Source organism: Camellia sinensis, chromosome 4 (genome assembly GCF_055761805.1).
Source record: "Camellia sinensis isolate YWXY chromosome 4, ASM5576180v1, whole genome shotgun sequence".
Classification (NCBI taxonomy): Eukaryota; Viridiplantae; Streptophyta; class Magnoliopsida; order Ericales; family Theaceae; genus Camellia; species Camellia sinensis.
The window spans coordinates 152,126,440-152,147,994 of NC_138964.1; the positions used below are offsets into that span (position 1 = coordinate 152,126,440).

The 21,555-nt window shown below is 37.1% G+C and overlaps 2 protein-coding genes across 2 annotated transcripts; one reads left to right on the forward strand and one right to left on the reverse strand.

Moving 5' to 3' along the window:
* Positions 1 to 951: 951 nt before the first annotated feature.
* On the forward strand, positions 952 to 3,063 carry LOC114316915 (AAA-ATPase ASD, mitochondrial). The gene has a single exon (XM_028263612.2). It carries the CDS (start codon positions 1,400 to 1,402, stop codon positions 2,984 to 2,986), a length of 1,587 nt encoding a protein of 528 aa, XP_028119413.2. The 5' UTR covers positions 952 to 1,399; the 3' UTR covers positions 2,987 to 3,063.
* Positions 3,064 to 3,311: 248 nt separating this feature from the next.
* Positions 3,312 to 15,086, reverse strand: LOC114316914 (DDT domain-containing protein DDR4). The gene is made up of 12 exons (XM_028263611.2): positions 14,059 to 15,086; positions 13,860 to 13,970; positions 11,455 to 11,541; positions 11,306 to 11,343; positions 11,136 to 11,217; positions 10,119 to 10,225; positions 9,661 to 9,817; positions 6,088 to 6,180; positions 5,783 to 5,906; positions 4,811 to 4,853; positions 4,494 to 4,682; positions 3,312 to 4,414 (listed from the first exon to the last, which is right to left on the reverse strand). The coding sequence occupies exons 1-12, from the start codon at positions 14,527 to 14,529 to the stop codon at positions 3,658 to 3,660; spliced, it is 2,259 nt and encodes a 752-aa protein (XP_028119412.2). The 5' UTR covers positions 14,530 to 15,086; the 3' UTR covers positions 3,312 to 3,657.
* Between the last annotated feature and the right edge of the window lie 6,469 nt (positions 15,087 to 21,555).

A 21,555-nucleotide genomic window follows, 5' to 3' on the forward strand; every position in this document is an offset into this window, starting at 1 on the left:
AGAGTAACAAAAAAGGTTATTTAGGATAACTTTTTAACATTTTACGAAAAAATGTACATTAAAATATTGTATAAAATAACAAAATTATCCGATTACCCCTAATGCCCCCTATGCGTATATTGATAGTGATTGTTTAGGAAACCAATTAGCTACGTTGCTTTCAGGTTGTGTAGTGGACTAGACGGTGCTGTTCAGCCTGTGGGACCCCACCACATGTCCCATTTTGATAATCCGAACCGTTCAATGTGTAGAACTCGTCGAATACTATATACTTATAAAAAATCAAGTTGATCGGATATCGATAACTATCTCATCGAATTAGTTTTTTGTCAACCGTTAATTTGTTCACCGTTCATTTTGTTTTATACAAAATTAATTTGATCATATAGCTATCGATATCCGATCAACATGATTTTTTACAGACATATAGTATTCGACGAATTCTACAAATTGAACAGTTCATATTATCAAAACGGAACCCGTAATGAGCCACCACGGGCCGAACAGTACCGTCCTGTGTAAATTTGTACCATCACTACAGTAGCCATAGTTGGCTTGTACCTTTTTTCTGTTTAAATTTGTTGTTTATATATATATATATATATTTTTTGTAAATAGTGATAACTTTTTGACTTTTTATCTTTTATAAACTATGCCAAACAAGCACTAAAGTCTCTAACTAATTTAAATTTAATTTTCTTATGTTCAATTAGTACTATTTCTTTTAGAAATTTTAGTTATTTATTTATGGATATTATATATATAAAACGAATAAAAATATATAATTGTCATATTCCTACTGCATACCTGTCTTTATTTTGTTTAAATCACCATATTCTGTATTTATGTTCATGTGAGTATTCGTGTTTCTTATATCCCATCTCACAAACCTAAAAACATTATTATGTTTCTCTATAGTAAAAAAATAAAAATAGAAGGTTGTAAAAAAATAAGATAGCATGGTACTAATTTATGTGAGTTGACAAAATTACCCTCATATAATTCATAAATTGATCTCAGAACAAGGGTACAATCTTGTCATTTCAAGGATTAATAACTCCAAAATTCCAAACCAAAAAAGTCTCAAACACCCCAAAAGGAAGAAAATCAACATCAAAAGACCCCACAAGACCAGGCCATCCAAGCCATATACACATTTTCTTGGTCACTTTCTTGGAAATTTCTCACATCAATTGATTACTCAAGACGTCATCAATCTCAGCATTATTGATGACTTAGGTCCACGTAGTTCAACCAATCAAAGCTCTTGAATTTATGAAGAGTTGGTGCTCAAACCAGTCTTATAAATGTCCAACTACCTTAAGTCTTAAGTCTTCACACATGCTCTATCTACTCTCACACTCTCTCTCTCTCTCTCTCTCCACAAACAAGTCTCTAGATGTTTGATGTAAGAGTAAGACCAAGAACTCACCCTGCTTCTCTCTACTCTAGAGAGAGGAAAAAGATGGTGGCGGGTGCAGCAACGATGTTGCCGACGATGGCAGAGACATGGACTGCAGTGGGCTCAGCCCTAGCTAGTTTCATGTTTGTTTGGGCCATGATCCGCCAATATTGTCCCTACGAGCTCCGCCACTTCCTAGAGAAGCACACTCACAGTATCAGGAGCTTCTTCGATCCCTATATCCGGGTTTCAATCCACGAGTTCAACGAGACCCGGCTAAACCGCAGCGAAGCCTATGCCGCAGTCGAGGCATACCTCAGCAAGAATACATCAAACAGTGCCAAGAGGCTCAAAGCCAAGATGGGAAAGGACAACAAGAAGCTAGTACTCAGCATGGATGAATATGAAAAAACTACAGACGAGTTTCAAGGTGTGAAAGTTTGGTGGGTCTTGACCAAAGCCGCGTCATCGCCTCGGGCCATGCCCATGGGGTACCATCCGGAGCCAGAGAAAAGGTATTACAAGCTCACATTCCATAAGCGGGATAGGGAAATGATAACGGAGTCTTACTTGGAACATGTGGTGAAGAGAGGGAAAGAGATTAGGGTAAAGAATAGGCAGAGAAAGCTCTACATGAACGATTCCAGTTATAAATGGTCAATCCACAACAAGGCTACGTGGACCCACATTCCGTTTGAGCATCCGGCGACGTTCGAATCGATGGCGATGGAGCCGGAGAAGAAGCAAGAGATCATGGAAGATCTGTTGACTTTTAGCCAGAGTAGGGATTTTTATGCTCGGATTGGGAAGGCATGGAAACGGGGATATCTACTTTATGGTCCCCCCGGCACTGGAAAGTCCACCATGATTGCCGCAATGGCAAATTTGTTGGAATATAATGTTTATGATCTCGAGCTTACGGCTGTTAAGGACAACACGGACCTTAGGAAGCTTTTGATTGAGACTACGAGTAAATCAATCATTGTAATCGAGGATATTGACTGTTCACTTGATCTTACAGGCCAAAGAAAGAAGAAACCGGAGAAATCTGCAGAAGACAAGAATGAAGACGGGAAGAACGAAGTTCCTGTGAAAGAACCGAAGGCAGAGAGTTCTAGCAAAGTTACGCTTTCTGGGCTTCTGAATTTCATTGACGGTCTTTGGTCTGCCAGCGGAGGGGAGAGAATAATTGTTTTCACAACTAATTTTGTGGAGAAATTAGACCCTGCCCTGATAAGACGAGGACGTATGGACAAGCATATTGAGCTTTCATACTGTAGTTTTGAGGGATTTAAGGTGTTAGCGAAGAATTACCTGTCGGTAGAAGATCACCCAATGTTTGAATCAATCAAGCAGTTGATGGAGGAGACGAAGATCACGCCCGCTGATGTTGCAGAGAACCTCATGCCCAAGTCTGCAAGAGATGATGCAGAGAAATGCTTGTCTAAACTGATTCAAGCTCTTGAGGATGCGAAGAAAGAAGCAGCTGAAAAGAAAGCAAACGAGCAGCTAAGAATGGAGGACACAAAAAAGGAAGATTCAACATCTCAAGATAAGCAAGAAACTGAAAAACCACTGATTTAAGGACGCAAAAATATATTTTCAATTGTCAATTATGTATGTTAATGGCAGCTATCTAAAACATCAGTTTCGTTCTGAAATAGAGCACTGCATCAATGTATCTCATACATACGAATAAATATTCAGAGCAACCAATCACAAAGCTGTTAATCAGCAGTGTAAGAAGATGCAAAGCTAGAAAAAGTAAGAGGATTAGTTACCTTTCAAGGGAGGAAGGTTTAATTACAACAAAGAAATCAGTTTGTAAAATTTGATTTGATCATACCAACAGATAGATACCAACCAACCCTGATGCTCAGAAGCAGACCATTGTCATGACCATAGAAGATAAAACAATGGGGCTTGAACATGTGAAAGTAAAAATTTTCAGTTACAATGAGTTAAAAAGGATATATTGTACACTGGCTCAATAAGAAAAGACTAAAGAACTCCCAACAAATTTCCCATTCATTTGCCGTAGATTTGTTTCTTTGAATGTAGGCATACTAAAAAATGACCACTCAATCTACATAATATTCTCAGCACCAAGTTGCTCCCCGCTGGAAATCATGAAGAAACTGTGGTAAGTCTCTAATTGCAACTTCTGGGGCTCATAGCAAAATTTATAAATTATCTATCGTACAACCAAGGTTTTCCCAACAGAAAACTAAAACCTTCCTGTGGCGAGGGAAGCATTAGAAGTCATCTGCTGGATCTTCATCTTTCATTGTTGTGTTGGGACCATCTTCAAAACCGCAACTCGGGGCAAGCTCATTTAGGTCAAGAAATCGCCTTTTTCTTACACCTTCAATTTCATCTTGACCTGGGCTGTTTGATTTCTCAGGTGGTTGGTTTCGCTCTTTCTCTACCGTCTCAGGGTGCTCTTCTTCTACAGGTTGATCGACTTCTTTTATCTCCTTGTTATCATTGTTGCCCTCGGAATCTTGACTTTCCAATGAAAATTCTGCATTATCAGTATCTGTGTGTTCATCCAATGCATTTGATTTCTCAGGTTTCGTTGACTCCGCTTCTGACTCTGACATTTCATACTGTTTATAATTGATACGATTTTTCATGGCCCTTTTACTACGCCTTAGACCTGACTGGAGCTCATCAACTGACCTTAATCTAATTTCCCTCCTAGTACGGCCTGGCAATTTCTTAAATCTTCGGGGCTCATCACTACTGTCGCTATTACTTAAGGAATCATCAGCAACATCATCTTCTTCTTCCTCTTCCTCTTCAGCATTTTCATCATCCCAATGGTATTCCTCATCTCCTTCAGAGCTGCTTGACATTTTCCTCATTTTCTTCCTCTGCCTCAAATATGCTTCATCGTATACAGCTTCTCCAACTATATCATCATCACTATCAAAGTCAGCCTCATTCTCTGAAACTGCTTCAACAAACTCTTTCGCTGAATACCGTTGAGGCCTTTGTCTTCGTCGATTACTGTATACCACAAGACACCAGTAAGGGTATGGATGAATTATCGGAACAAAAATTATGGATAGAAAGAAGTTGAGTCTACCTGCGATCCAATAGTTCAGGTTTATGGTCCATATCAGTTTCATCATAATCAAATGACTCTGGTGATGGCATGTCGAAAGAGCCTTGCTCAGGAATTTGCGAAGGACCACTCCAACTACCATTTATAGAAGCCTCAGCTTTTGCAACGAATTCTCTTCTGACAGTAGGTTCTGGGGATGACTGTTTCCGCCTGATTTAAAGAGTAAAATGAGAAAAAAAAGCAAAGACAAAGGTCTACTCTTTGTAGCAAAAATTTAGAAAGCAAATTCCTTTAAAATGGAAATATCAAATGATGTTGCTTGGAGACAAAATCCATACTTGGTTATCTTGATAGCCTCATTGATTGATCGGTCATAATCATCTGCAAAGCGATGCAGTATAACAATAAAATATACAAATATCTAACCTCACATGAAAATTTCACATGACTAAAGTAAAACATTAGGCCCCTATGATGTGGCTACATAGTATTTTTGTTGCACAGAACCATAAATCAAGGGAATAAGGCAGTTTCTAACAAAATTAAGACAAATTTTAATAATATTTGCAACCAAATACACAAGCAAGCACAATTAAGCAATTAGTCTTATTCTTTCTTTCCACATTTCAGACAAAATTGTATTATTATCATATATTTTCCATCACATGACCAACTGAAGAACTTACACAATGAATGTTCCCGTAATTGGTGCACTATGTGGCATATCATGCAGCACTAAATAGTTTAATCTAAAGATCTCATTACACTTATTTTCAACCAAGGAACAATACACCATCATATGCATTCTAACCAAAAGCAATGCAAGGATGTGTGATATCTAGCTACAAATTGATCATATTATTCATCTATTTCCCTACATGTGTAAAAGAACAATTGATAAAATTCACTGAATCTAACCATACTAGAAGGCTATGCACACTTGCAATGCATGTGCAGAAATTATGGTTGCAATGTCATCTAGAAAAGAAATTAAAAATAAAGAGCTCGATGTAGATGAGAGGGGGGACGGGGGAGAGCAAAAGAAATCAAAATTTGAAATAAAAGGACAATTGCATAGGGCTAATTTGGGTATGAGAAAATGTGACATAGTTTCAAAACATATTCTGAGTTGTGTGTTTTATATAATAGAATAGATTTACCAATTATCATGAAATACCCAAGAAAGTTCACTTTGATGCATATAATATCAAGCACAACTATTAGAGAAAATGAAGTGTGTCAACTTCATGCTCTTATACCCACCCAAAAAAGGGAGAAAAAAAAAAAAAAAAAAAACTTCATGCTCTTACCAAAAGTATAAGTGACAGGTTTTCTATCTCGAAGGGAGCGTCCTTGAGCAAGCCCATCCACGTTGATCATATTATCAAGAAGAAGAGCTTGTCTATGCTGTTTTTTCAGCAGCTTCTCTTTCCTCTGCAAATGATAATTGAAAAACTTTAAGCCTTGGTAACACCAGTATAATGCAGAAGGCATTTTTTTCAGGAAGAGAATAATTGATGAGAGCAAGTCAAGAAACATTTTAATTTAAAAAAAAAAAAGAGTAAAATAGAGCAAAGCTGAGAAAAGCGGAACCAGATGAGATATAGTTGACTACCTTATGGACCTTGTCAATCTCAGGGAGCATGTCACTCTTCAACTTCTTCCCAAGTGAAGCCTCTGTTCTATTTTTACTAGAGAAAAGCTTCTCCTGTGAACAGAAGACAGGACAACTGAAAGTGAGAGGACAAGGAGCAGATAAAGAAAGGCTACATCAATAGTGTTTTCAACAAGTTTAAAATTTATACGAGTGTTAAATACCAAAGATCAGTAAAAGAAAAGTCATGGTCACAAGTAGGATTAGTGATTTACAAAGCCCTTTCTGTATCAAAATTTTTAGATGACTGCTAAAATCTTCAATAATATTGATTTTGAGTTGAAAAATAGGTAGCAGCATATGGTCTCAGACAACTAAAACAGCTTATGATTAGGATATGGTTGTCTAATATGTAATATTTAAAAAAAAAAAAAAAAAAAAAAAAATTACATGACCAAAAAAATCAAAGACATAATTTGCTGAAATTTTGTATATTATACATTTCTCAAAATCATCCAAGAAAGATTGACTACTCTCAAGCATATACATGCCTTATACAATTTGCTTGCCTCCCCCCTTTAGGCATTCACACTCCACCAAACCATACTTAAGAGACAATAATACTATTCCAAAGATGGCCACTCTCGTTAGCAAACCTCCGTAAACACTTTCCCAAAGAGCTTGAATAAAATTCTACAAGATTCTATCACTGAGCCCACTTTTCATCAGGCGACATACCCTGTCTCAATTCACTGAGTGAGGCTTCAACTTCTCTCGCATCCCACTCAATAGAAGTACCTCTTAGCTTCTCTAAATTCTGAATTTACTGTTTATGAGTTACAGTTTGCAGCACCCAAAACAATCCCCACATTGGTCCTGTATCACATTCCCACTCCACAAAGTAATAACTATGCAACACATGTAACACACCTTACCATCACATTCTATGGAAATGAAAGCAGTAACCACGCACAACATGCAACTTGCACTTCACAGTCATTTCCCAACGTAATGAAGGCAGTTAGCTTAACTACTTTGTAAACCATGCAACCACCACCAATACTCCACTTTTAATGTACCATCACCTCACTGGTTTTTAGCACTTCAATATCTCCAAAGGTTAGGCATTTCCATAAACCTCTAAACTCAAGTATCAACTATGAAGCACAGGTACGAGTACCGGTACAGGTACAATACGAGTACGCCGATACGGTAAAATCTAAAAAAAGTAAGGCACGGGTACGGCTCGGTACGCTAGTAAAAAAATATTTATTTTTAATTTAGAATAATATAAAAATTAATTAAATGGTTTAATTTGTTAAGATCCAACCTACAATTAACATATAATGCCAAAAGTAAAGGTATAATTAAAATTAAATGTCAATATATTAAATAACTTACAAACCATAATGTAATTTTAAAATTATGCTAAGCATAAAAAACTAAAAATAAAAAAGAAGTCTAGTAAAAGGAGTTTTATCTTTGTAGTAGAAGAAAATATTGTTTCAACTGAGGTACGGTACGGCTTGGGTATATACTAGGTACGTCTGGGTACGCCAAAAATTAAAAAGAAAAATTTGGATACGTATTTTGTGTACCCGGTACGTATGCAGAAGTACCATACGAGATACCATACGCCAGTAAGTACCCGGTACGGGTACGACATGTATGTCGAAGTACCCAAGCTTCATAGAGTATCAACAAGGTAAAGCTGCACCAAATCAATCTACTTATGAACTAAGAAGCACAAACAAGGACACACAACATAACATGGACACGTTGACATGGAGATTTTTAAAAATGTAGGATACAACACGTGGAATATACAAGCAAAATATTTAGTTTTATATATTTATCATGTCATGTATATATACTAGCAATGGATGCAAACACATGGTGCTAGCAATTTTACATCTAAACTTTTGGACACTTTGAAATGAGAAAGATCATTTATATTTGTAAACTGTTTAGCAGTTATTATAACCAGTTACCAGTTATTTTATGGGCATTATTGGAAAAGAAAACAGCATTACAAAGCTTCAAACTATCTTTTGAGTTGTGCGCTTTATATAATAGTACAATATATATAATTTATCAAAAAAAAATAATGCTTGTTTTTGGTTTTCCAAAAACACATTTTAGAAAATTCTACTTTCTTGTTTTCCGTGTTTTTTTTTTTTGTTTTTACTGAATTTTTTTAATATTTTAAGCAATTTTTTTTTAATTTTTAGACACACCAAACATAAATACACATAAAAGGTATAATTTTTGTGAAAAAATCTTTTAAAAAATTACTAAATACTAAAAATACAAAAAAAATATGATAATTCAATATATTTTTCATATTTTTATGTATTTATTAATTTTTTAGAATATTTTTTCACAAATTTTTCACTTTTTAGATACATCTAAGTAAGGTGCATCTAAAAAAGTAAAAAAAATACTTAAAATTTTAAAAATATTCACTAAAAACAAAAAAAATAAAAAACAAAAAACTCAATTTTCAAAAAAACTTAATTCAAAAAACTCAAACTAAACACACACAAATTGTACAATATATATATATATATATATCAAAGTAGACATACAAAGGGAAACTACAAAAGATAAAAGTACATAATGAGTTCAGATCTCAATAGCATTCTATAAGGATCTCTTTCTTTGAATTAAATAAGTTACATAAGGGTTATTTTTTTATTTTTATTTTTTTTCATGACCACTTTCTATTTTCATAAGGGTATCTTTTTTTTTTTTTTTCTTTTTTCTTTTTTGCATTTCTATATATCCAATTGAAACATAAATAGGAAGTTTTCAGCTCCTTCATCAATTAATTTTTTAATTCCTTCCCATTCAGATCTTCCTCACTCCCCACACCCAACCAAAATAAATAATACTTAGGCCTCGTTTGGCAAGTGCCCTTTTTAGTCAAAAAGTTACTAAAAAAATAAAAAAGCCAACAACTTATACCAAAAAGTCAAAGATTCCTTTTTCTCTATATTTTTTGCACATTTTTTCGTAAAAAGCCAAAAAATCATCCAAAACATACTAGTTTTTTTTACATCACATTTTAGCCAAAAAGAAAAAAAATTACTAAAAAAGCCTGTTCTCAAACGAGGCCTTAATATGGGTAAATTACAAACACACACCCCAAGGTTTGCTTAAAATACAAATTGCCCTTGTGATTTTAAAAATTGCATCCCACCCCTAGAAGTTTATAATTTCATAACAAATGACCCATTTTATTAATAAATTATCAAATTAATTAACAGTATTTAATGATGTCAAAAATAGAGTTCAATTAATAATTCAAGTAATTTTATTACGGTATAGGAGAGCAATTAGGAATTTCGTTTTTTCAGTTAATTTTGTTCAATAAAACATTTCTAACAAGAGAATATTTGTAATTTTTCAAACTATAGGGGGCAATCCGTATTTTAAACAAAACTCAGGAGGTGTATTTATAATTTACCCTAATATAATAATACTGGAAAAAAAAAAAGAGAAGCTGAAAGAAAAAAAGAAAACCAAAGAAACATTTTGCATTTGGGCATAATTAAATATGGAAGATACAATAGAATTACTGAAGTAACTTACAGAAACATCTTCAAATTCATCCAAATTAGATGCAACCATTTCCCACTGGTACGATGAACTAGGAATTGGCTGTACATTTTTTCCTTTTGCTTTCTTCACCTCCACCTTTCTAATCTCTCGGTACAACCGGTGACCAATTATGGGATCATCTTCATACCTACATATCAACAAACATATCAGCAGATAAAACGTGACTACCCAACAATACATGACATGAGAATTCACCAAAAACAGTATTATTCTATTTATCTAATAAAAAGAAATTGTGTTCTGTGACATGTTATGAAATCCCACACAAATCCGACCTCAGCTCAGTTGGTAGAGCAGAGGACTGTAGTGGGGTTAAGCCTAACAGCTAATCCTTAGGTCACTGGTTACAATCCAGCAGGTCAGACGCACAGTATTTTACTCTTAAAAAAAATGGCATGAAATCCACACCAAAAGCACAACTATCTTACCAATATGAGATTCCATAAGCATCACCCCCAATACATTCCTTACGGAATGTTGAAAGGTGAACACCATGTTTGATTGAATCGTCTATATAATTCCGAATATCTTCTTGCTGCAAAAATAAGACAATCATTTCCAATTCCTTCATTGTATGCTTCCAAAAACAATGAAAGAAAATTAGAAAAAAAAAAAATGAATTTTTTCAAAACTAACTAATATTTAATCCTTTCAAAATGCTTTTTGGGGAATCCAACATTCTCCTTGCCCAGACACTCTTCTTTGTTGTACTTTTGAGGACCCAAATATCCATAATTTCCTTAGTGCACCCCCCCCCCCCCCCCCCCCCCCCCCCGGGTGAACAAACTCTTGAAGGTTAGGTAACTATCTGCTCATACAGAAGAGGAGCACTTTGAACCTGCCAGTTGTCATATAGATTGAAACCTGAAGCAATAACGATGAAAGCCCTACGCACAGCTACAGCTATTGACACTTCAAAAGGATTTGATTCTAAGGGCACTACTGAAAACCTTCTTTTAGGTCATGTACTAGTAGTAGGGAGATGTAAATATCTTTTTGTAATTCTTTCAAAGAACAAGAAAACATAACTACTATCAAATAACTTGACAGTTCCATTCATGTGGTTTTGAAAAATAAAATATAAGACATGCTTTTGTATGATAATAATATATTTGAATAACAAACTACTTCTACAAGGCATGTCTGTCAAAAAAATTACAATGGATCAACATTTATAATCTGGTATGGGAAAGAAAAGTTTTCGAAGAAATTATCATATTACACTGCAAGATAAAGTCTAAGCATTAAAATAACAACAGCATATAAATAAACCTCATAATTAGATGATAGTAAACAATGCATGCAAAAATCAACATTGCCGTGAAATAAATTTTTTTGCATGATCTAAAGTAAAAATAGTAATCAAATTAGCATACTACCAAAGCCCAAAGATGGGATTGGTAGCAGGTATTCAAAAGTGGGAAATTATTTGGCAATGATAATACCTCAACACGAATATCACATAAGGCTTTCAAAATCACCACACGAACCCCTGGATCAAGTGCATTATACGCTTCAATCTCAGCCCTAACAACATGAACAAGATAAACCAATTAACTGTTTAACATGCAAAAGTCCATAAATTCAAATTTTACAAATACTCAAGGTTACTCACCCATGTGATGCAACTATTGGTAGCTCCCCTTCTGCAACCTGCAAAGAAGTTCCAAAGTCATGTTAATTCAAAAGTTATCACTTACAGGGATCTATTCATGTGCACCATTGTCCAACGTTAGTTTCAAGGAGCACATAAATAATGTTTACCCAATGCCACCAATCTCTCAACTTTCTGCAGAGAACTGTAATCCAAGTATTATGTCCAAGTGCCATACGGGTAATTGGAGGGATCGCCTGTAGAAAATGAAATAAAATTAATAAGCAAAGCTTGTTGCGGTAGCAAAATTAATGAAATTACCAAGCAATCAAATTGACCAAAAGATCATCCTTAACACAAGGAAATTCAACATTCAAATAACCAACTCCACAAGACAGCCACATATGATCCAGTTGTTACACCAGCTGGGAAAGTCTAGTTCCGCAATATAAGGTATCAAACACCAATGTTTAATCAATAAGAACACAATGAAAGGAAAAAAAACATTCACATATCTAAATGAGAGCAGAACCCTTGCAAATTTGACAAGCCTGAAAAGCAAAAATTTCATATGGAATACACTCCACAACAAGAATTTCTAAAAACATCGTCATCAAAATTCTAGGATTATGGAGGTTCCATGGGAGAATTGATTGAGCTAATTTCTCAATACAAGAGGCTTCTATTAATGTATGATCCCATAAAAACCCTTGACCAATTATCTTCATGACATAATTAATAGCTATTTCCTCCTCCAAGGCCACAAATAATAAGACCCTCGGAAAGAGCCTGCCAAAACAACCTTCCTCACACTATCCACTCTCTTTATCACACTTATAGGTCATTTACTTGAGTGTTTGTGTTAACTCTTGATCTAGTCAATTGTGTGCCCGTGGTCCCAAGATTTTCCACGTATTCGCATGTTCTTGTTAGTTAATTTATTACTGCAATATTGTGATATGATTGTTCAAGAAATATTGAATTAAAATTTTGAATTGATAATAACTGTTGGTTTAATTTTTAGTCAGCAATTTGAATCAAGGGTTTGGCCTATTCAACCTCCTTTGAAGTACAAACTGTACACCTCTCTGCCTTTTTCAATTCCATTACAATTCAAGGAAAATCCAAGCTTCCACGTAACCAAGGTTTTAAAAAGCGGCCATAACCGTTACGTAATGCCGTTGCGTAACGGTTGTGGTAGTTACCGCCATCTGTTACGGCCGCTTTTGCAGTGTAATTGAGATTCACAGGTGTATCGGCCGTAGCGACTGCTATAGCGGTCGTAACAATACCGTAACGGCCTGTTACGCACCGTTACGTGACGGATCCGAATTGCTTCTTTCGAAAAAATACAAAAAGAAAAAAAAAAAAAAAATTGTAAATGGGGAAGAGAAATAGAAAGAGGAGGGAAAATGAAGATAGAAGATGGAGGAACAAGAGATAGAGAGAGAGAAGATGGGAGATAGAGAGAGAGAGGATGGAAGATGAAGAGCATGTTATTGATTTGTTGAAACTGTAAGACTTATGCTATTCTATTCAGCTACTATCACTCAACCATTTTGTTTGTGTGTGTCTATCTATATATTGTTTGAAAATAATAATAAGTGTGATCGTTATCTATTTGGCTTGATTAATATATATATATATATATTTAGGCTTTTATTTTTTCTCTTACTTTTGTCATTGTTTATCTTATATATAATAGTTAGTTATTGATTTTTTGTATAATATAAAGTCATTAATTATTAAAATAAAATGTAAAAAACTCAGTTTATAGTGATTTAAAAATATGAAATATATTGGATCAAATTAAAAAATTTATGAAAATTGATCAATACTTATTTTAAAACCCAATAAATATGATCATGGAAAAAAAAATGTGCGTATCGGTAAATTTTTTTCAAATTATGCGAGAAAAAAAAAAATTTACGATTCCGGTAACCGCAACCGTTAAGGTACGACCTTTACACCCAGCAACCGCAACTGCGCCACCGCCACCATTACGGCAACTGCAACCGCTTTTCAGAACCTTGCACGTAACTAAAGGTGAATGTCATTCAGATTTAGAATATTCACACTTGCATATGTTATTTTTAAATAGGCAAATAAGTGAATAAGCTTTGAAACTTAAAAAACTATGACATTATCATATAGGAATATGTATTTCTCAGTAGTTTTGGCACTTCATTACTTCCTAGTTCAGCTTTCCAAGCTAACAGCATAAATAAAACAAAAACCACACCGGTCTGATTGATAAGTTAAAAACTATGCATAAGCATTCACCGCAGGAAAACAAAAACAAATTAAAGCCTCCAGTTTTTAGACAATTAAGGTACCATGACAATTCCCATTCCACTTATAGGAGCTAAAAAATGCAATATTTTATTTCATAAGCAATAGAAATGCTTCAAAAACAGTGATGAAATGATGCCTAGAATACTAAAAAACACACACGTCATCAATGAGAATTACACTAACCCAAAATTGCATGCAAGAAAAAAAGCTCAGCATGCACTAAAAACAGTATATTTGGTACTTAAAACACAAAAGAATTGCTTGAAAGTAAAGCACTGACCTTCAGTAAAGGAATATGTATATCCCCCAAAGTGTTGTTTGGGGTAATCAAAGCGGTCTCAAACTCTTCTGCTGAGAATTCCACTTTAATATTCAAAAAGGGCCTAAAAACCTACAAAACAGAGTAAAGAACAAATAAGCCCTAACCCAGCTGAAAAAACCAATTCCAAAACAAAGTTCACAACTTTTTCTTAGCTCACATTCAAGAAATTGAGAATGGAAGCTAGCTCCCACATCGACCGGAGACTCCACCGCGGCAACTGCGACGGAGGCGGCTCCGCCACTAGCGGTGTAATTATCTTACATTGCGGCGGCGGAGGAGGAGACGGCGGCTGCGGCTCCTCCCTCATCCGCTCCTTCCTCGCCACCTTCTGCCTCCGTACGGCGGCGGCCAAAGCCGCCTCCGCCTCTGCCGCCGCATAAAGCCTGGCGGCGGACCTCGCCGTGCAAGCCCTCGAAGGCCTCTCTCTCCTCACTACACTATTGCCGTTGATTTTGGTTTCGTTTTCGTAATTGCTTTCTGGGTTTTGCGATTGGTGTTTGGGTTCTTCGTGGGTGTGGATCAAAGTGGAGGGTTCTTCGTCTTCGAGCATGGTGGAGAGATCGGGAGGGCAGGGATTGTCTACGGAGGGGCCACATCGGAGATCATCATCACCATGGGATTGTTGCATTGAGGAATCAGGAGAGAGAAAGTGAAGACGAAGAAGGAAAATGAATTGAAGAGAGAGAAGGATGGGGTTTGGGGAGAGAGAAGCATAGCAGATTGAAGAAGCTCCAAGTCCAACCCATCATTCACATCTTTCTCTCTCTATTACCATGTTCGTCGATGAGAGAGAAAATCGAGGAATTGGGGAAGACTTTGGTTGAAATTTTTTCTGGGTAAAAAGTTGAATTTTGATGTGTTGGTAAATTTTGGAATTTTAGGGTTCAGGGCTTGGGGGATTAGGGCAAAGGAAAGGAAAAAGTAATGTTTGGTGAGAGGATTCAGTTAATAGGATGATAAGGGGAGGCATAAGCTTTTAATGATTTTAATTTTAGTTAGGAATTGTATTTGATTTGACGAGAGAGTGATTTGCTATTGTTGATCTTCATCTTTTTTGCAATAATGATTTCTATGATTTTAATTTTAGTTAGGAATTGTATTTGATTTGATGAGAGAGTGATTTGCTATTGTTGATCTTCATCTTTTTTGCAATAATGATTTCTATAATATTTACATTATTTTGCGTTGCAACATTGATGACTCGTTTTTGTAATGTTTAACATTTGTTATTTGTTATTTTTTATAAAAATAAAAATAAAATATAAATTTATTTTTTAGATTTATTTTTTTGATCAAATTATGTATAAGGGATATGATTGATTAATAATTATAAAAAATTATGAAAGAGAGAGGGAGAGTTAGGAGTGTAAATATGGCCTACGGTCCATTTGAACTCTACTCCCAGTCTATGCCAATTAGCTTGGGCCGTCTGTTTCGAAGGCTGGTTTGACCCGTAAACCTAGCCTGAGACTTGGCCTAGACTCCAGCCCAAGGCCAAGCCTGCTTGCCCTACCCAAGGACTAGTCTGCTACCTCGCCCAAGACTTGAGTAGGAGTATGCGCAGTGCGGTTCAGGCGATTTGAAAGTAAAATTACAAACTGAATGGCGGGTTAGCGGATTAGCGGATTGACAAATTGCGATTTGGGCGGTTTTTGACAGATTGGCGGATAGAAGAATATTCTAACTAATTATCATATATTTGCATAATATATAACACTAATTTGTATAATATTTTTTAGATATATAACACAAAGTAATTTTACATAATATGTTTCATATATATAACCACTAATTTGTAATAAATTTCATATCTTAAATCTCTTTCATATTCATTTTTACATTGATATTTCATTGGAAGTTAAAAAATATATATGTATTAACTATAATGGAGTGGAGCGGTTCGGTTGGCAGATTATAAATTTTAAAGTTTAAATCGCGGTTAGCTGTTAGAGCGGTGCGAATTGATGCAGATCGGTGCGGTTTTAGCGGATTGGGTGGTATTTTGCACAGCCCTAGACCTAAGTACCCCTATGCCCCGGATTGAGCTTGGGCCGTAATTTTTGCACAAGTGGATTGGCCTGATTCAATTTTTTCTTGCGGAATCCCACACGACCTAAGCCCGAGCCCAAGGCCAAATTTACATCCCTAACCTAGATAGAATGTTATCTTGAATATCCTAATTGATTATCACATCACTAAACCAAAAAATTAGAATTTTTTGTCTTGAATAGTAATGCTCAAATAAAAAAAAAAAAAATTAATATGTATGCAATTTAAAATTTTGTTTTAAAAATAAGTAAAAGGGGAAAATGCATGAGACCCCAGTGGGGGTGCTTGGGGTCCCTTTTGATTGGTCTAAAACAGTTTTTTTTTTTTTTTTTTTTCATCCATTGGTGCCCCACATGGAGGTGGGGGTGTTGGGGGTTTTCTCCTGCTGGGGGTCCCCAACAGGACTGAGTAAAAGGAATGGTTAACTGGATGTGATAATTAATGGTAGTTTGTTAACGGCCAGAGATAATTGTTAACCGCTAAAGGTGATTGTTGTTAGTAGGAGGTGGTTGACGGTTGACAAATATAATTGTTGATTGCATGAGGGAAATGATGCCCAAAACTGGTTAGTAATAATTGGAGAGTGACTGGTTGCTAGATGTGACGTCCAAAGATAGTAGCCGAAGATTGTTTCCGACAAGAATTGGTGGCCCAAAGTAATTGCCAAACAAGGAGGTGGTTGTCAAAGTGACTTGTGACGATGGTCAAATGCGGAGATAAATTATAATAGTGATGATCTATAAGAGGTAGATGCAAGAACAGGAAAATGCGAAATACATTTTTTTCCCCATAAACAAGTGAAACTAATGAACTAAAACTTACTAATAAAATGAAATAAGACACTAGTGCATCTCTCTCTAAGTTTCTCTCACTAAGCCTTATGCTGGGTATGCTGTCGGGGGTGGGGAGAAGTTCCGGCCGCTGACCTCCTTCATATCTCTTCCTTTCACCCCCTTTTTTCTCATTTTCTTTATTTTTTTGCTTAATAATATTGAAAGCTTGTTCTTCCAACCCTTTTTGGTGCTACTACCACCACATCGCCACTAGATCTGTCACATTCCCATCTTTATGGATCCACCATTACTAGATCTACCACATCTCCTTCAGATCCACTTCTAGCCACTTGTGTTGGTGTTGTCTCTCCCTCTTTTCGATCTTCTAGTTCTGATGTTTGGTTTGTGCCCAAACTTTCATCCCTTGTGCCCAAAACTGTAAGATTTGGTTTCAAATTTTTGCACAATTCAAAGATCGACGTTGTTTAACACGTTTGTTTCACGCTAAGTAACCACCTTAACCTCAATGTTTCATATTGACCAACGGAGGTGGGGTCTTCATATTTCAAGTTGAAGGTTGAGATGTAATAGAATTTTGGATACGTTTGGTGGCTTGAATATGGTCGATTTTGGTTTGCTTTTTTTTTTTTTTTTAATTATTTGTTGTAATAATTTTCCTTGTTGGAGGTTGTGTCCCTCTTTTGTGAGAGTTTTTTTTTTTCCCTCTATGGAAGTTAGGATTCTTCCTTTATGAAAGTTTGTTATCTTTTTATGAGATCTTACTAATGTTATATGAGATTGATCTTATTTTTTATCGGTTTTGCAATGATGATTTTCTTCTCGATTTATAACCAAAAAAAAAAAAGAAAAAGAAAAAAAGTGAAACTAATATTTTTGTAGTCACACAAAATAAAAAATGATAAACAAAAACATTACCAAAAAGGTCCTAACCTTTTTAAAATTGAAACAATAAAAATACAATTAATCACATCATTTTGTACAAATATTCTAGTATTTGTTTAGCTTTGCTCTATCCCGAAGGATAAAATTTTATTTGTATAAATATTCTATTATTTATCTTCAGTCTAGCCCCTAAAATAAAATTTATTTGCAATTTATTTTCATGTTTATTCAGTTGTATTTTAAAATTTTAGGTTATTTTGTAAAAAAAAATAAATTTTTGTCTTACTTGTTTGTACCTTAAAAAGTATATTCTTTTTTAAAATTAAATTATATATTTTTTAAGCTACAAATTTATTTTGCCAAACAGCACTGTCAACTAAATTCTCAAAACAAAAGGAAAAGAATGAACAGTAAGTGTGCACTTGTATTAGAAAAGAAAGTGCAGCATTTTACAAGCTGAAAATTAATAATTATAAAGTAAAACTAAAATTCACCCCTTTTTTTTCAATTTATTTAAGTTATTTTTGCTTCATAAGCGATTAATAAAAGTTGACATCGGTAGGCCCATAAAAGGTTTTAGCCCACGACTTAGAGCCCAATTCACGGTTCAAGTACTAAAGCCCAGTACCCTTGAAAACCCAATGTTGAATCAGGAACCAATGGCATCTAAACACTTATCAAGTAGGGAACCAGTTACGTAAGCAGACAAAGATTCTGCAAAATTATTGCACCACATATCAGCCATTAATGAGGCTTCTACAGCGTTAAATGCGACAACACCTTCACGTCGGAACAGGTAGCCCCACCGTGAACAATGCAAACTAGAGTATAGACTTTCGGCCAACACGACAGGTTGGAGTGGACAAGGAAATGATAGACAAAGGATATAAGGAGGATTTCAAGACACATCAAAGGTTAAGTTCTCTATTTTTCTTCTCTCTCTCTCTCTACACAGTCAACCTCCTTTTTTCTAACTGGATCGTCAAAGGGTCCGCTGGGGGACTCCCATTCCTCGTTGGACCTTTTTATAGGTACCACCAGCGAGTTTCGAGACCGGTGAAAGGTGTTGGAAGCGTGGGTTGGCCCGACTTGCCCTCTCTTGGATCAACAACATCATCAGTTGCCGTCTGTGGAAAACGCCACTCCAGGTAATGGTTGTGCTCATTGTTGCCGGAGACCCGTTCCTAATAATTTCTCTTTACCTGCCATCAAGGTGGATGGTTACAATGAGATCCATGGCTTCTCAACACAATGTCGTCGACCTCCAAGCCGACCCTCCTAACCCAAACAACCCACCTCAGTATTTTACAGAGCTCACTAACAGCATCAACCGCTTAGCCGAGCAAAACCAGGACTTGATCAACGTTTTACTCCAACAAAATCTCCCTATACCTCTTCCACCACCACAAGACATCCCTGCCAATGGAGAATAGACCCTGAGCCATCCTTTCCAGCAAGCCCACCTTTTAAACCTAGAGGGTCTACAAGCCCCACCTCAAGACATGAACCCACTACCTCGGGGTTTACATCCATCAATTCAAGCACCTGTCCCTGAAGGAAAGGCTAGTAGTGTTCAGGCCCCACTGCACTCTAGAGGGGACAATGTTCCTATTTGGGATGCGGAACTCTGAGCCATGAAACTCCAGGTTCAAGGAGTCATGCAGAACATACAGAATAAGCCCTCCACAACAGCTAACTCCCTGCTTGTCTCCTCCATCAGGGATAAACCCTTACCTCCCAAGTTCAAAATGCCCTCGATCGACACCTTCGATGGCATAACGGATCCGGTTGACCATTTGGAGACCTACAGGACCCTTATGGTCCTCCATGCTTTTCTTGACGAGATCATGTGTCAGGCTTTCCCCGTGACGCTTAAAGGGTCAGCTCGACTATGGTTTAGTCAACTACCGCCGGACTCTGTTTCTACTTTCCAATACTTAAGTGATTCCTTCTTGAGCCATTATTGGTGCTTAGAGCTAGTGGCGCCCGACAACTCAACTGCTTAATATCCGACAGACGGAAGGGGAGTCACTATGCAGCTTTGTCACCCGTTTCAACACTAAGGCCCTACAGGTGGCGGAAAACAACGACCAGGTCATCCTTACAGTCTTCATGGCCGATTTACGACCATCCGATTTCCTTTTCTCCTTTTCTAAAAACCCTCCGATGGCTATGGCCACCTTCCTTTTCAAAGCCCAAAAATATATGAATGCCGAAGACTCTTTGGCAACCCGCCAAAATACCACACCTAAAAATCTAACCCCTAAGGACAAAAGAAAGGAACCCGAAACCAAATCCTCTTAATATACACAACAACCCCTTCAATATACTGACCGACTTGCTCGAGCTGACAGACCAGTACCTCCCCGACTGCCTGGTAAGCTCGAACGATACACCCCTCTCAATTTCCCCATGGAACAAGTCTTGAACCAGATTTAACGAGATTATAACTTGAAATGGCCCCAAGTATCATGATCTCTCTCCAACTGGCGAGATCAATCCAAGTACTGCCGTTTCCATCAGGACCACAGCCACAACACTGAGGAATATGTTAACCTTAAAGACCAGGTAGAGGATTTGATATGCCAGTGGCACCTCAGTCAGTTCACAGTAGCTCGTCCCGGCAACAACCAAGGACTGACCGGCCGGGGGACCACCACTGACATACCCCCCGACAATCCTTACAACCTAAGCGAGACAATGATCGGCCCCCACCACAACCATGGGCACAAGGCAATCCCACCCCCCTCCCTGGTCAGAGAGATCAAAGTCATCGCTGGCGGGATCGCATGTGGAGGGCCATCTCGTTCGGCCCAGCGAGCCGAACTCAGAAAAATCAGACAAGGCTCCGATAAGGAAGTCACGACATTAGATCGCGCCCTTCAAACACCCTAAGCAATGGTCTGAACCCATCACCATTATAAAGGCCGACTGCACAGGCATTCGTTACCCCCACAATGACCCCTCGTCATCTCCACTCTCCTATCTAACTACAAAGTTAGACGGGTGCTTGTCGACAACGGCAGCTCTTTAGACATTATCTTCCTGAACGCCTATCGCCAACTCAAGGTTAGAGAATAAAAGTTGTTCGCTCTTCAAACCCAGCTAGTTGGGTTCACTGGTGATCGGGTGACCTCCATAGGCTCCATTGATCTTTCCATCACAATTCGAGAATATCCACGGTAGACCACCAAGCTACTCACTTTCCTCGTCGTTGACTTTCCTTCTACTTATAACATAATCCTCAAACGCACGGCTCTCAACGCTTTCTAAACTGTCACCTCCACATACCATCTAGCCATGAAATTTCCGACCGACTTCAGGGTTGGCACCGCGAGGGGCGAGCAGACGATGGCCTGAGAAAGCTGCGTCACCTCACTAAAGGAGGTCAAAATGAAGGAGGCTATGATCATCGAAGGTCTTGACGTCAGAGACGAGGAGGAGTTAGTCAGAGGGGAACCAGTGGAGGAACTTGTCGAAGTGCCTGTCGATCCTATCAATTCAGCCAAAACAGCCAGGATTGGCAGCCAACTGTCTTCTCAGGCCAAGGCTGATCTCATGGCTCTCTTAGTTGACCACAACGATCTCTTTGCTTGGACCCATTCAGACATGCCAGGTATCGATCCCTCTTTCATCATTCATCGTCTTAATATTGAGCCCCACTTCCGACCTTTCCGACAGAGGCAACATATTTTTCACCTGGAACACAATAATCTCATCGCCTTTGAGGCGGACAAACTATTGAAGGAATAGTTCATAAAAATGTGGACTACCCCAGGTGGCTATCCAATGTAGTCTTGGTTCGCAAAAATAATCGTAAATGGCGACTCTGCGTCGACTATTCCGACCTCAATCAGGCTTGCCCCAAAGATAGTTGTCTCTTTCCCAGGATAGATCTGTTGGTCGACGCAACTGCAGGACATCAGATG

Coding starts and splice junctions, on each gene's coding strand:
- LOC114316914 (XM_028263611.2), bottom strand. CDS start 14,529: ATGCAACAATCCCATGGTGATGATGATCTCCGATGTGGCCCCTCCGTA. Junction 11,542..13,859: donor TACATATTCCTTTACTGAAG/GTCAGTGCTTTA, acceptor CATTTTCTACAG/GCGATCCCTCCAATTACCCG. Junction 4,415..4,493: donor CCTGAACTATTGGATCGCAG/GTAGACTCAACT, acceptor TGTGGTATACAG/TAATCGACGAAGACAAAGGC.
- LOC114316915 (XM_028263612.2), top strand. CDS start 1,400: ATGTTTGATGTAAGAGTAAGACCAAGAACTCACCCTGCTTCTCTCTAC.